Source organism: Sabethes cyaneus, chromosome 2, assembly GCF_943734655.1.
Source record: "Sabethes cyaneus chromosome 2, idSabCyanKW18_F2, whole genome shotgun sequence".
NCBI classification, from domain to species: domain Eukaryota; kingdom Metazoa; phylum Arthropoda; class Insecta; order Diptera; family Culicidae; genus Sabethes; species Sabethes cyaneus.
Window position 1 is genome coordinate 37,206,171 of NC_071354.1, and position 16,524 is coordinate 37,222,694.

General features: G+C 45.1%; 1 protein-coding gene across 1 annotated transcript; it reads left to right on the plus strand.

The window, feature by feature from the left end:
* The first annotated feature begins 3,976 nt into the window (after positions 1-3,976).
* On the plus strand, positions 3,977-9,787 carry LOC128735290 (uncharacterized). The gene has a single exon (XM_053829782.1). The coding sequence runs from the start codon at positions 3,977-3,979 to the stop codon at positions 9,785-9,787; it is 5,811 nt and encodes a 1,936-aa protein (XP_053685757.1).
* The last annotated feature ends 6,737 nt before the right edge of the window (positions 9,788-16,524 follow it).

Below are 16,524 nucleotides of genomic sequence, written 5' to 3' on the forward strand. Positions count from 1 at the left end.
CGTTTCTTTACGAAACAGCACCTATATGCAATTTGCGAGAAACGGGAATGACAAGGAGAATGATGATGATTTGATAACTGACAACAGAGCTGACCGATATTAAAGAGTGCCAAAGAGCATCATTACCGCCTTTATTGACAACAACTGACCCAAACGAGCTTGAATTGGGTCCTAAAGCCCTATGTCGTTTTTAGCTTGAATCGATGAGGTTAGGGTTAGGAACACATATTTTGATATTCAATTTTATATTTTTAGGCTATTGCCGTTAAAAACCTTTTTTTTTTAATTTTGTGAAATTTTGAACAAAAAATAAACATTTGGGCAACCTTATATAGACAAACTATAGTTGTACATGGTTGTGTCAAGCGGTGTCTAGACAACACGAATTATAAAAAGAAACCATAGTCTTGAAATGTCACGGAAAACTTTTTGTTTACCTTCACGCTCATGTGATAGTGTGTCAAAAAGTCAAAAGTTGCAAAGTCAGGAAATGGCTTGGCAATCGCGACCTAAAACATTTTCTGAGTTTACAGCTCATTTTCCGGTTCCGGTCATCTCAGTTTAATTAAGGCCTTTGTCAAAATCAGCAATAAACGTAGTGACTGCACTTGGTCACAGCGTGGATGGCTTCAGTTTTCAGATGCAACACCCGCCATCGAGATGCGACCGTGTTTGGTTAGAAACGCACAGAAATTTTTGGTCTGCCGTTCGCCCTACTGCTGATTCACATCGGAGTAGCAGAACATACCAATCTGATTGATAATACGGTGCCAGTTTCGGTTGGCGTTTTTTTTTCATACTGTTCTGCGGGGTCGATTGTACCGAGATTATACTGTTGGCCATCAGTTTGACATCGTTTAGTCATTCTTAGCGCAAACTAGATTTGGACAAAGTCTAGCACCGTGAATCGATGGATTGGAATACATTGCCCGAATCAAAACTTTTATCCGATAACTAGTACAAATTTGATGTTCCACTTCCTCACGACCAGCAAAACGCAGACAAGCACAAGAGACAACTGCGAAGCTGTAACTGTCAAAACGATCAGCTGCTCTAATGTCAAACCAGAGTTGCCAGTGAGAAAAAGTTATCATTGTTGCCAGAAACGTGTTATTTTCGTTATGTCAAGGAAGATCTCTAATGTCAAGGGAGAATAAAATACAATATTTTTGTTTTTTAATTTTTTAGTGCTCTGCATCTTTTTAAAAAAGAAAAAACTATACTCTGGTAGTCATAATGGGAAGCTTTATCGTTCCTTCTAAAAAAATCATCTTTTTATCACAAATTTTAGGACCCAATTCAAATTTTGCTTTTCCGCAACCGCATCCGCTTCACTGCCACATAGTCAATCAACCGACCTGCTGTACGGGCAATCCACCCATAATCACGAAGTGGTTCACAGCCTAAGAACGAGTTCGTGCGAAAGCAAAGGGAAAGAGATTGGAAATGACGGATACGCTGGAGGTTTGCCAACTTTGAATGAGAAGAAAGTATTTATATCGTTTAAAAGCCAAACCTGCGTATTGGTTGGACGGTCTCAGCCAAGCAAAATTTAAGCACTTTTTGTGCACCACCAGGCGTGCACCGTATCCAGCTTTTCACGAGCCATAATGGCGGACGTGTTGGTAATATTTGAACGGCATCTTTGACATTTCACTGATACATCGCACGTCTTGTTTCCGTGCGTTCACGGTAAAACTAAGGCTGTGAACCATTTCGCGAAATTTTTAACTTTTTAGTTAAAATTTGACAGTTCGATGGTTATATCTCCTCGAGTGGTTAAAATCAATTCAGAATGCGAACCATTTCATATTTGACGGGTTGATAGTTTTTTTGCTCAATGAGAGCATATAAGGTGAGGATGAAAATATTGTTTATTCTTTCGAGTTAAAATTGGATAAATTTTTAATGTTCTTTGCTTTTATTTGATAGATAAAATTCATCTCATTTCAACCCGGGTTGTTTGAACAAATTTATTATGCGATAAGCATCCATACCAATGTAAAAAAAATGCAACAAAAATCAGTGAAACACGTCGAAGCTCTCTTCCTCACCTGTGCATATCTCATTGGCTCTCAGATGCGAACCATCGAACTGTCAAAACCTTGGTCAAAACTAACCATGCTCCCGAGCAGGGTTATTTTCGAAAAACCATCGAACTGTCAAATTTTAACCAAAAAGTTAAAAATTTCGTGAAATGGTTCACAGCCTAAAGGAATGTACGGAAAGAAAACGAGCGATATATTAGGGAAATGTCAAAAATGCTGTTCAAATATTACGAACTCGTCCGTCATTATGGCTTGTAAAAAGGTGGATACACCAATCAGTGCTTGAGTCAGCAATACTATAGATAATTATATGGTCCTACAAATATTTCATAGAGAAATTATTTGCTTAGCTGAGGCTGTCCGCCAAATAAGTAAAATCGGAGCAAAAAGAGCAAGATAGTACTGGTTGAAGCGACTCCCCAAAAAAACATTTTTGTTGCATAACAGCATATCAAGGCTTCTTAGGTGTAAAAACCAGTCAAATAAAATGTTTGTTTGGCCATAAATCCCACTTACAAGAAATACCAACTGTTAGATAATCCCAAGTTGAGCTTCGAACATACGATTGGCTTGTTACACCTGTATCATGATTCCTGTTCAGTGTGAGATTGAGCTCTTCGAAGAGGTCCTGGTCCATTAGAGTTAACGAAGAGCCATCGTCTAAGAAAGCGTAACAGTGTATTGCAATTCCGTTGCCGTATACTATAACCGGGGCTGGCAAAGGGTGAACATGTGCATTCCATAACCTCTGTTCATTAACTCCCTTCCTACCTTCAGGAGGTGCCGGCTGGGATACGCAACTTCGGTTGTCGTATGCTAACAGGAAAGGAGGCACAGTGGCTCCCGCCCACATTAAGATGGCAGCCCCATCCGCAGGTGTCACACACCTGCGGCGAGTGCCGATACTCCGCCGACTGGCAACCGTGACCGACCGAACGTCATCTGCATGTCATCCTCTGATCTGGACGATTGAGACCGTCATTTTCTTTCTCTAATCGCAAGCAGTACATGTGGAGTAAGTGCGGTGAAAAAATTTACTTAAAACCTAGTTTTTTTTCCTTATTATTAATTTCAAAAGTGCCTAAAATAGTATAACTTATATTAAATCTAAAGGGGATTTCTTACGCTAAACTATTATCTACTTATCTAAAGACATACAGGTAAAATTGTTACATCATGCCAGGGATGGTTCGATCACTTTGACTCAATTTTGATTCATTTGACACTACCGTCTCAGCCGAGCAAAATTTGACAAATTGATGTATGGGACATTTGTAGATAATAACTAGATCTACAATTTTGCTAAATAAAGTGTTGCTGTAACTATTGTAGTTACGGCGCTACAATGCTAGTACCACTTTAATAACTAAATGAACGTTCATTTAGTTACTAATGAGGTACTAGCATTGTAGCACCGTAACTATAAAAGATACAGCAACACTTTATTCAGCAAAATTGTAGATCTAGTTATTATCTACAAATGTCCCATACATCAATTTGTCAAATTTTGCTCGGCTGAGACGGTAGTGTCAAATGAATCAAAATTGAGTCAAAGTGATCGAACCATCCCTGCATCATGCACATACGATACAAAACTAACCTAAATTAAAACTATCTAGATCTAATCTACAACGCATACGGTTAATTATAATTGCTGCAACAAAAAGGCACTAAACGTGAGTAACGATAAACAAATTTATTATGTTAAAAATATTCTACACAAGCATATTGTTAAAATTTACACGAAAACTAGTTAAAACTTAAAACTAATGTATAATTGATTTGATTTCATCCCAAAGGGATTTTATAACCCTGTCACACAGTACAACAATAAAGTCGGGTTACGAAACCGGAAAATCGTCGCATTCTTGTTTGCTTACGCAACAATTTTATAAAATCCGTTTACGCGATCGGGTGGCTAGTTCGGTATGTCTAAAAAGAGTGATAGTCAAAAGCGGGGAGTTTCTCCAGCAAATCAACTCGCGGAAATAAACTGCGATATATGCAGAATGCCAGACGATAGTCGGATGGTAGCGTGTGATCTGTGCGGAAAGTGGTACCATTTTGTGTGTGTCGGTGTGGACTCAAGTGTTCAGGACCGTGATTGGAGCTGCGAGAATTGCACCGGAATCGGAGCGGCAGCTCAAGTCCCAGCCGGAACTTCAACACCAGCCGCCACGGGAGGTAAACCAAAATCCGGAAGCACGAAGACACACGATGTTGTTCCGGTTGACAGTCTTCAACGGCAGCTAGCAGAGATGCTGAAGAAAATGGAAAGGCAGCAAAAGGAATTCGAACGGGTTATAAAGGAAAAAGATGATCAACGTCGAGACGCTCTCAGGGAACAACGAGATAAATACGAACGAGAGCTACAGGTTTCTGATCGACGAGTACGTCAACAGCCTGTGACAGCAGCACTTGGTGGTGTACCAACTGCGAATTCAACGAGTAATCCCCTCCCGTCAGTTCATGTCAGCGGTATCAGCCAAGCAGATGTTCTGGTTCAAGAGCTGCAGTTACTAGAGGAGAAGCAAGCGCTAGAACAAAGACATTTGGAAGAGAAAGGTCGACTATTGAAGCGATTTGGAGCGTTCGACGGAGGTGCAGCCGAAGGTGCTTCCGGACTCAATCCTCAGGCGAGTGCAGTTCAACCACCTAATAGTAGTTCGTTCGGAGTTTCTCTGTTAAACCAGAGCCAAGTGTCAGCGCGCCAAGTTGTCAGTAAGGAGCTTCCAAACTTCTCGGGGAGTCCTGAAGAATGGCCACTCTTCTTCACAAGTTACGAGAACTCAACCCGAATCTGCGGTTACAGTGACGAGGAGAACCTTCTACGCCTCCAGCGAAGCCTGAAAGGGAGAGCATTGGATGCGGTGCGCTGTCGACTGCTGCATCCGTCAAACCTAGCAGGCGTGATCGCTACATTGAGGACACTATTCGGAAGACCGGAAATCATTGTCCACTCGCTAGTTGCCAAAATCCGTGATATGCCTGCACCGAAAGCAGAAAAGCTGAGCACGTTGATTGATTTTGGAGTCGCTGTTCAAAATGTCTGTGCCACTATTACGGCGTCGGGTCTTGATGAATACCTTTGTAATGTAGCTCTTTTACAGGAGCTAACGGAGAAATTGCCACCTACCGTCAGGCTCAATTGGGCATATCATCGTCAAACGCTGGCCAGCGTTACCTTGTCGGACTTTGGTGATTGGCTAGGAAAGTTGGTGGAAGCCGCCAGTATTGTTACCATTCCATCCATTGGCGTCTCGAAACCGGAGAAACACGGTCGCAGGGAAAATAATTACCTCAACGTTCATTCGGACAGTACCAGTGAAGAACTCATCCCGAAGAATCGCTCTGTGGCTGCTTCGAAAAGTTGTACAGTGTGCTTAGGAGAATGCAGCGGCCCTGAATCGTGTCGTAAATTCCTGAACATGAATATCGGAGATCGATGGACAGTAGTCAAGGCGAAGAAGCTGTGCCGAAAATGTCTACAAAAGCATTTCGGCGCCTGCCATGTTAAAACGCCGTGTGGAAAGGATGGTTGTTCGTTCATGCATAGCAAGTTGCTACATGACGACAAACGGTACAAACCCGCAGTGTCCGAGATGCCAGCTTCGTCGAGTGAAGGTTTGACAACGCAGAGTTGCAATACTCATTCGGATACGGCCGGTAAGATACTTTTTCGCTACGTGCCCGTGACCATTTTCGGAAAGGGAAAGACAGTGAATACTTTTGCCTTCCTCGACGATGGATCGTCGGCCACCTTCGTGGAGCACAGTCTAGTGGAAGAATTGGGCCTCGAAGGGATACCACATCCATTATGCCTCAATTGGACGGGTGGACAGCAAAGGGAAGAGAATGAATCGGTCAGATTAGCGCTGAAGATATCGGGAACATTCGATTCAAGCAAGGTCTACGAACTCTCGAAGGTTCACACGGTACGCAACCTTTCTCTACCGAAGCAGTCGGTCTCAGTGGAACAATTAGCATCCAAATACAAATATCTGCGAGGACTGCCACTAGACTCGTACACTGACGTATCTCCCAGGATCCTGATAGGAATGGACAATTGCCGCCTTGGTAACGTACTGCGGAGTTCCGAAGGAGCCGAAAACGAACCTGTAGCATCCAGAACCCGTCTTGGATGGCTTGTGTACGGACCTTGTACGACGATGTCAACAAACACGACCTATAGCGGCTGCCATAGTTTTCACATTTGTCCGTGCAATACTGAAATAGATAGAAGCTTGGACGGTGCTTTGAAGGAATATTTCTCAATTGAGTCTTTGGGAATATCCGGATCGTTTAAGCCGCTGCTCTCGAAGGACGAAGAGCGAGCGATGAAAATCTTATCCACAGAAACGCATCTGAATGAAAACCGCTATGAGACTGCACTGTTGTGGCGCTACGACAATGTGCGGTTGCCTGATAGCCGAGCAATGGCATTGAAGCGTCTAGCGTGCTTGGAAAAAAGGATGAAACGGGACCCCGAGCTAGCTGTAGCGATGAACACCAGGCTGAAGGAGTATGAAGAAAAAGGGTATATTCGAAGACTTTCAGCGGTCGAGCAAGCGGACAGGCGTCCCAACGATTGGTACTTACCGGTATTCCCGGTTATCAACCCGAACAAGCCCGGGAAGATACGAATGGTGTTTGACGCAGCCGCGAAAGTGAACGGCGTGTCCCTCAACTCAGTACTTCTTACGGGACCGGATCAACTGGTATCGCTACTTACGGTTTTGTTTAAATTCCGTGAATTTCGTTTTGCTGTAGTTGGGGACATACGCGAAATGTTTTTTCAAGTGCGGATGAGGGTGCAAGACCAGCGCAGCCAGATGATTTTGTGGAACAGTGGGAACCCCAATGAAGACCCTGTGACATATGTAGTCAGCGTCATGACGTTTGGGGCGGCATGCTCCCCAAGCTGCGCACACTATGTGAAGAACCTGAATGCAGACAGATTCGTGGAACGGTTTCCCCGAGCGGTTGAGAGCATCAAATACGAGCATTATGTAGGCGATATGCTGTGCAGTGTGGAAACCGAGGAGGAAGCCGTACAGCTGGCCAGGGACGTACGTTTTGTTCATTCGCAAGCGGGTTTCGAAATCCGGAACTGGTTGTCAAATTCCAGCAAGGTTACGGCATCGCTACAGGAAGATACCACGACGGAGAAAAATATCAACCCGTGTACAGAGATGGCAACGGAGAAAGTGCTTGGAATGTGGTGGGATACTGCCAGCGACACGTTTACGTTCAGATTATCCCCCAAGCACGATGCGAAACTGTTATCCGGGGCCAGGATGCCCACGAAACGGGAGGTACTCAGAACGCTAATGGCGATATACGATCCGATAGGACTAATCGGAAATTTCCTAATGTATTTGAAAATTCTTCTGCAGGAAATTTGGCGCTCTGGATGCGCCTGGGACGATGAGATTGCAGGGAGTTTAGCTGAGAAATGGTTGACCTGGATCGCAGTGCTACCTGATGTACGGAACGTGCGTGTTCCCCGATGCTACCGAGTCATCACGTCCGCTAATACCACGAACGTTCAGCTGCATATCTTTTGCGACGCAAGCGAAAACGGAATCGCCGCCGTTGCATACTTTAGATTCGAGGAGAATGGTGTGATAGAATGTGCGATGATAGGATCGAAGACGAGAGTTGCGCCGCTGAAATTCCTGTCGATTCCGCGGTTAGAGCTACAGGCTGCTGTAATTGGAGCCCGGCTGGCCGGTAGCATTGCTGGCTCGCACCGAATTAAAATCTCACAACAGATATTCTGGACAGACTCCCGGGATGTGGTATGCTGGATACGCTCCGACCACCGTTGCTTTAGTCCGTTCGTGGCATTTAGGGTGAGTGAGCTGCTGGAAACTACCAGAGTAAACGACTGGCGATGGGTACCCACCAGATTAAATGTAGCTGACGACGGAACGAAGTGGCAGAGGTTGCCGGACTTACGACCCACAAGTCGCTGGTTCTGCGGGCCAGACTTTCTACGAAAACCAGAAAACGAATGGCCAGGAGAAGGTTGTGACCCAGGGACGACTGTAGAAGAGATGCGTTCAAGCGTTCTTCATCACATGGTGGCAAAACCGTTAATAGATTTCGTACGTTTCTCCAAATGGAAGCGCTTACTGAGGGCGGTAGCATACGTCGTTCGATTTGCCGCGAACCTTCTTAATCGTCGTAACCGAATACCTACTAAACTAGGACCGCTCGAGAAGGACGAGCTTAATCGTGCAGAGCAAATCATCTACCGAGAAGTCCAGCGACAAGTGTACCCTGACGAAGTTCGGCTTCTAAGCAACGTACCTTCGGACAAACCATCCTGGCAATACAATGTTCCAAAGACCAGTCCGCTACACGAGTTTAGCCCGGCCGTCGACGAACACGGCGTTCTACGAATGCGGGGAAGAATCGATGCATGTGAGTGGGTGGACGAGAGTGTTAAGCACCACATCCTGCTCCCGAAACAACACTTTGTGACCGATTTGATAATCGCCAGCTACCACGAAACGTACCGTCACCGAAACCATCAGACAGTGTTGAACGAATTTAGGCTCAAGTACTGTGTTCCTCGGTTGCGGTCAGAGTACAATCGTGTACGCAGAAACTGCCAGTATTGCAAGATACACCGAGCGGACCCGGAGCCCCCTGCCATGGGAAATCTGCCTCCTGCACGCCTGGCGGCTTATCAGAGACCGTTTTCATATTCCGGGATAGATTATTTCGGCCCCATGTTGGTATTAGTCGGCAAACGAGTTGAAAAACGATGGGGTGTCTTACTCACCTGCCTGACGACTAGAGGAGTCCACATTGAACTCGCCCACTCGCTTTCGACGGATTCCTGTATCCTTGCTTTGCGCAATTTTATTGCGAGAAGAGGAACACCTCTCGAGATCATTAGCGACCGAGGCACCAATTTTGTTGGGGCTTCACGAGAGTTACGAGAAGCTTTGAAAACCGTGGACGAGGAGAAATTGATGACCAGCTTCACTGGGGCAAACACCAAGTGGATCTTCAACCCGCCAGCCGCTCCCCATTTCGGAGGTTGCTGGGAGAGGCTAGTGCAGTCGTTTAAAAAGGTTATGAAGGAGTTCAAGCCACCACGTCTACCATCCGACGAGATCCTCAGATCAATGCTTATAGAGATCGAGATGATCATTAACTCTAGACCGCTAACACATGTATCACTAGACACCGAAACTGAGCCCCCCTTAACACCTAACCACTTCTTGTTAGGGTGTTCGAATGGAAGCAAGCCCCCGATCGCATTCGACGACCGACCCATGGTGCTGAAGCAGTCGTGGAAGATGTCCCAGCTGTATGCTGACGTATTCTGGAAGAAATGGGTGGCTGAATACTTGCCCACCCTGACCAAGAGGACAAAATGGTTTCAACCTGCAAAACCGATAGAGGAAGGTCAACTGGCTTTGATTGTGGACAACGGACTCCCAAGGAACTGCTGGCCGCGGGGCCGCATCGTGAATGTCGTCCGCTCTAGCGATGGGCAAGTACGACGAGTTACAGTGCAAACTGCAAGCGGATTGCTGGAGAGACCGGCTGTCAAGATTGCCATTCTGGACGTCGATCCAATGGAGAATAAGCCGTTGCAACTCCAACAGCGTACTCGGGGGGAGTGTCACACACCTGCGGCGAGTGCCGATACTCCGCCGACTGGCAACCGTGACCGACCGAACGTCATCTGCATGTCATCCTCTGATCTGGACGATTGAGACCGTCATTTTCTTTCTCTAATCGCAAGCAGTACATGTGGAGTAAGTGCGGTGAAAAAATTTACTTAAAACCTAGTTTTTTTTCCTTATTATTAATTTCAAAAGTGCCTAAAATAGTATAACTTATATTAAATCTAAAGGGGATTTCTTACGCTAAACTATTATCTACTTATCTAAAGACATACAGGTAAAATTGTTACATCATGCACATACGATACAAAACTAACCTAAATTAAAACTATCTAGATCTAATCTACAACGCATACGGTTAATTATAATTGCTGCAACAAAAAGGCACTAAACGTGAGTAACGATAAACAAATTTATTATGTTAAAAATATTCTACACAAGCATATTGTTAAAATTTACACGAAAACTAGTTAAAACTTAAAACTAATGTACAATTGATTTGATTTCATCCCAAAGGGATTTTATAACCCTGTCACACAGTACAACAATAAAGTCGGGTTACGAAACCGGAAAATCGTCGCATTCTTGTTTGCTTACGCAACAGCAGGATAAGGACCTTAGGTTAACAGCCTATTGTACCGGAACACAAAAAAGTTACCGAAAATGATAGAAGAAATCTCTCTGAATTATTGGCAACGACATTTAGCATGAAAACACGGACACGAATCGGAACATGGAATATACTGACCCTTACTCAGCAGGGCAAGCTTGCTCAACTTGCAAGGGAAGCTAGCCGCCTGAAGCTTGAAACCCTAGGGCTGATCGAGGTCCGCTGGCCGGATACTGGCGAACAGAGGACATCATCCGGGCAAGTCTAGCTCTACTCTGGCATACGAGGTGAAAATGTTACTCGAGAAAGAGGAGTTGGATTGCTACTAAGTCCAGGGCACGGTCTAGGGGCACATGCGGCCCTGATGAAGTGGGAACCGATAAATAAGCGAATAATCGTTGCCAAATTCAGAACGTGGGTTAGGAACCTTACAGCAATCCAGTGCTATGCGCCAACAGATGCTGCCGACCTGCAGGAGAAAGAGAGTTTTCACAGCCAGCTGAACAGAGTGGTTGAGAAAATCCCGAAGGGGGACACCCAAATCCACATGGGCGACTTCAACGCGAAGATTGGCTCAAACAACGCGGACCTTGAACGCGTCATGGGACGCCATGGCCTAGGAGAGGTGAGCGAAAACGGGGAGCTGTTTACAGAATTCTGTGGTAATAACAACATGGTCATTGGTGGATCGCTCTTCCCCCATAGACCAGTACATAAAGTCACGTGGGTTTCCCGCGACGGCCGAACAGAAAACCAAATCGACCACATCTACATCAGCCGGAAATGGCGAAGGAGCCTTCTTAATGTACGTAACAAACGCAGCGCTGATATTGCATCCGACCATCATCTTGTTATCGCTGAGATACGCCTGCGCGTCGCACGTGTCCAACGACGGGAGGAGAAAGTTGGGTGCCGCTACGACGTCCGCCGATTGGAGAATCCTGAAGTGAGAAGAGCCTTTGTCGAACAACTTGAATCTCGAGCCTCGAGCCAATAGACCGGCATCAAGAACGCCTTCATCACGATCAGTGATAAAACCCTCGGCAAAGCACGCAACGGGCGGAGGGAGTGGATTTCGGATGAAACTTGGAAGAAGATCGACGAGCGGAGAGAGGCGAAAGCCGGCATTGAGCGAGTGCGGACCAGATCGGCTAAGGCAGCTGCCCGTCTACGATACACTGAACTGGAGACGGCTGTTAAACGTGCTTGTAGGCGGAGCAAGAGACCTGGACTAACTCCCTAGCCGAACAAGAAGAAACCGCGCCGCCAATGGTGATATCCGTTTGTTGTACGATATTTCTCGCCGCCTTAGTGGTGCCAGGATGAATACAAAGATGCCGCTAAAGGACAGAGCTGGGCAGCTTTTGACTGACCGTACAGAACAGCTTAAGCGATGGACTGAACATTTTGAACAACTTTTCCGAGCTTCAAATATCAGAGACCAACAAAACCAGCAGCGTATGACGCCTACAATTCATCGATTTGATGATTAATTATCAACTCGGAGGCGCGATCGCTGGATGAAAATGTAGCAGCCATCAAGCGTATGAAATCCAATAGAGCGTCAGGGACAGACTGTATTTCAGCCGAAATGCTCAAAGCTGACCCATCTTTGACAGTCCAGATGATGCAGCAGCTTTTCAGCAAATTATGGGAAACCGCAACTTTTCCGGAGAACTGGATGCAGGGCATATTGATCAAAGTCCCTAAGAAAGGAGACCTAACTGAATGCGGTAACTGGCGTGACATCACGTTGCTGTGCATTACTCTTAAAGTACTCTGTAAGGTTATCCTCAACCTGATCCAGGAGAAGATCGACGCTACTCTCCGGCGGCACCAAGCTGGATTCAATTTAATTAACCGGTGCCTGCGATACATCATTCGTGCCTGGTGGCCTGATAACTGGATATCCAATGAAGAACTCCATCGTCGGTGTCATCAATGGCCGATAGCCACAGAAATTCGTGAACGTAGGTGGAAGTGGATCGGACACACCTTGAGGAAAGGAGCGAACGTGGTTTGCAGAGAAGCACTCGACTGGAATCCAAAAGAACAGCGTAGAAGAGGCAGGCCCATTGGCTCATGGCGACGCAGTCTAGCCAACGACATCCGGGCTATAGACGAGAACCTGTACTGGCAACAGGTAAAAGCCATGGCTGGTAACCGTCAGCAGTGGAGATCTCTGATTTCATCCCTTTGTTATGTTGGATCGGCGGACATCTATACCTATAAAGAAGGATTTCTGTCTGTCTGTCTGTCCGTATGTTCCTTATAGAATCGAAAATTACTGAACCAATCGGCATGAAAATATGCATGTAGAGGTTTTTTGGGGCCAGGAAAGGTTTTAGTGATGGTTAGAAACCCCTCCCACCATTAAGAGGGGGGGCTCCCATACAAATGAAACACAAATTTCTGCATAACTCGACAACTAATCAAGCAAATAGAACAAAATTTGGCATGTGGGTGTTTCCGGTGACAAGAATTTATTCTATGGTAAATTGAGACCCCTCTCCTCTTTATAAGGGGAATTATAACTCCTCTCCTCTTTAAAAGGGTGGGCTTCCGTACAAATTTCCTCATAACTCGAGAACTAATCAAGCAAATGGAACCAAATTTGGCATGTGAAGGTTTTCGAGGGCAAGAATATTTTCTATAGTAAATTAGGACCCCTCCCTACTTTAAGAGGGGGGGCTCCTGTACCAAAGAAACACAATTTTCCTCATAACTCGAGAAGTAATGAAGCAAATGGAACCAAATTTGGCATGTGGGTGTTTTAGGAGACAAAAACTTTTTCTATGATAAATTGGGACCCCTCCCCGTTTTAGGAGGGGGGATCCTATACACATGAAATTCAAATTTCCTCATAACTGAAGAACTAATCAAGCAAATGGAACAAAATTTGGCACGTGAAAGTTTTCGAGGGCAAGAATATTTTCTATGGTGAATAAGGACCACTCCCCACTTTAAGAGGGGGGGCTCCTATACAAACTAAATACAAATTTCCTCATAACTCGAGAACTAATCAAGCAAATGGAACAAAATTTGGCATGTGGGTGTTTTTGGAGACAAAATTTTTTTCTATGATGAATTGGGACCCCTCCCCACTTTAGGAAGGGGGGCTCCTATACAAATGAAATGCAAATTTCCTCATAACTCGAGAATTAATCAAGCAAATGGAACCAAATTTGGCATGTGAAAGTTTTCTAGGGCATGAATATTTTCTATGGTGAATTAGAACCCCTCCCCACTTTAAGAGGGGGGGCTCCTATACAAACGAAATACAAATTTCCTCATAACTCGAGAACTAATCAAGCAAATGGAACCAAATTTGACACGTGGGTGTTTTTGGAGACAAAAATTTTTTCTATGATGAACTGGGACCCCTCCTCACTTTAGGAGGGGGGCTCCTATACAAATGAAATACAAATTTCCTCATAACTCGAGAGCTAATCAAGCAAATGAAACCAAATTTGGCATGTGGAGGTTTCTGGAGGCAAAAATATTTTCTATGGTGAATTGAGACCCCTCCCAACTTTAAGAGGGGGTGCTTCTACACAAATGAAATACAAATTTCCTCATAACTCTAGAACTAATCAAGCAAATGGAACCAAATTTATCATGTGGGTGTTTTTGTAGGTAAGAATATTTTCTATGGTATATTTTCTATGAATTTCCCCACTTTAAGAGAGGGGGGGGCTCCTATACAAATGAAAAACAAATTTCCTCATAACTCGAGAACTAATCAAGCAAATGGAACCAAATTTGACATGTAAATGGTTTTGAACGCAAGATTTTTTTCTATGGTGAATTGAGACCCCTCTCTTCTTTAGAAAGCGAGTTATGGCCCATCTCCCCTTTAAGAGGGTGGGCTTCCATACAAATGAAATGCAAATTTCCTCTTATCTCGAGAACTAATCAATCAAATGGAACCAAATTTGGCATGTGGGAGTTTTAGATGGCAGAAATTTTTTCTATGGTGAATTACGACCCCTTCCCCTTTTAAGAGGGGAGCTCCCATACAAATGAAATTCAAATTTCCTTATAACTTGAGAACTAATCAAGCAAATGGAACCAAATTTAGCATGTGGGAGATTTTGGAGCCTTGAATTTATTTTACGATAGTTAGAGACCTCTCACCCCTGTGGTAGGGGGATATGGACTCTCATACAAATAAAACAGAAATTTTTGCGAAACTCAAAAACTAATCGAACTCGAGAAATTCGACTCTTCCATAAAACATTAGTCAATACAAGACCACAAAAACTATCTATAGTAACACTAGATCATTCAGGACGAGACGGTCGCGAGTGTTGCCGGTGACCCGCCCGCCGGAAGCGCCGCCCACTGGGGGGCTTGCAAAACTCGAGATTGTGACAAAGATCATCCGAGATTCATGATTTATGTACAACACAGGTTAATTTGTGGCAATACGAAGTTTGTCGGGTCAGCTAGTAACCACATAAGTAATAGAGATGGTCGGGTAGCGGGAAATTTACCCGAAACCCGCTCCCGTACCCGTACCCGCCGGGTTCGGGTCGGGTTCGGGTATTGAGAAAAAATAATTTGCGGGTTCGGGTCGGGTACGGGTTTTTAATTTTTGTTTTTGAAACCGGGTACGGGTCGGGTCGGGTATCACTATTGTCCACATTTAACACTAAAGATGGTCGGGTACCCGGGCCCGTCCAGTACCCGACGGGTTGCGGTCGGGTTCGGGTATCAAAAATAATAAACTTGCGGGTTCGGGTAGGGTACGGGCTTTTAATTTTTTTCTTAATCGGGTACGGGTCGGGTTCGGGTATTCAAATTTTCATACCCGACCATCTCTAATAAGTAAGTATACCATAACCGGGATATAACTGAACAACACGGCACTGGATTCCGCTTGATGAGTGTTGCAAGACTGCGACTTACTCTGTAGATTATTGTCAACGATCTGCGATTCCGCATTCAGCTCTTTATGAAACAGCGGGTGGTGCCCAAATGTGCATCCGCTTACACCGCAATCCTTTGAAGGGCAACCTCCCTTGTGCTGCTTCAAACACTTGTGACACACCCTAGCCTCGCCAGCTGTCGCCCACAATCCGTCGTAAGATAAATCTAGAAATCGTCTGCATTATGCCAATGTGGCACAAGTACCTTTACAGTCCATGAAAATTCTCTGGGGGATCTGCTTTGGCTCATAGGCCGTATTTTGCGTACTGCCACTCGACTCGGATGAAGCTTGGCTCCAGCTTAACTGTTCAGCATGCGTGCTAACGCAGCCTTGTGGTGCTTTGCGTGGCTCCGACACTAAACAAGCATCTTTGTATATTTGGCATATTTCATGATACATGCGCCTGCGCCACACTCCTAATATGCCACCAAGAATTGATCGCAGGTTCTTACGCTCAACAACGGTAACAGTTTTGTGACCGTAGAGTACCACCGGGAGAATCAGCATCTTATAGATAGAGCACAAAGTTTCGTATCGAGTTGCAAGCTATGCGACCTCTGCTGACAGTCGCTATCCGCTTTTACTGCACAGGTTCATTGATTTCCAACACCCGAAGCTACCACGCCTTCTCCTTAGTTTTGGTAGAATTTATGATAAACCCCGTCCTCGCAGCTTCCACAACTCTACGGTTAACGCGATGGAGGGATCTTCTGCTGCTCTACCTCCAAGGTTCAGCAGCGACCGTTTCAGCGTATCAACGAATATTTTTGCTTGACCGTTGGACTTTGGGTGATAGGGCGTTATTCGCAGATGCTGTCGAACATAGCATAGTGGTAACATAGTGGTTTACATAGCAGGTGCCTCCTTGGTCCTTGATGAGTTCTCCCAGAGTGATTGAACAGGTCAGTTCTTCGATGAAATGAAAGGATTTGCCGGACGCCATTTTCGCTTGATTGATGGTTGGTTTCAGCTCCGGTGATTCGAGGTTTTCCCAGGTTTGCCTTGAAATGGCGGTTGTGTCGAAGTGCAACCGAATTTTCAGGCATCAGAAACTTCCTGCGATCGCTGCTCATCTGATTGACTTCAAAAACGCCATTCACAGTGGACTTCTCCCTATTTTTGTTTCCTCCATTGTTGGGCTTCACAGAGTTGCAGTAACTTTTCTTGTGCCCAACTTTCTTGCAGGATTTACAGGTGTGGCTCATAAAAGGATATTCACGAATCTAGTGCATGCCACCACAGACTGCCAGCATGGTGTCTTCGGAACGCTTGACTGCTTGCTGC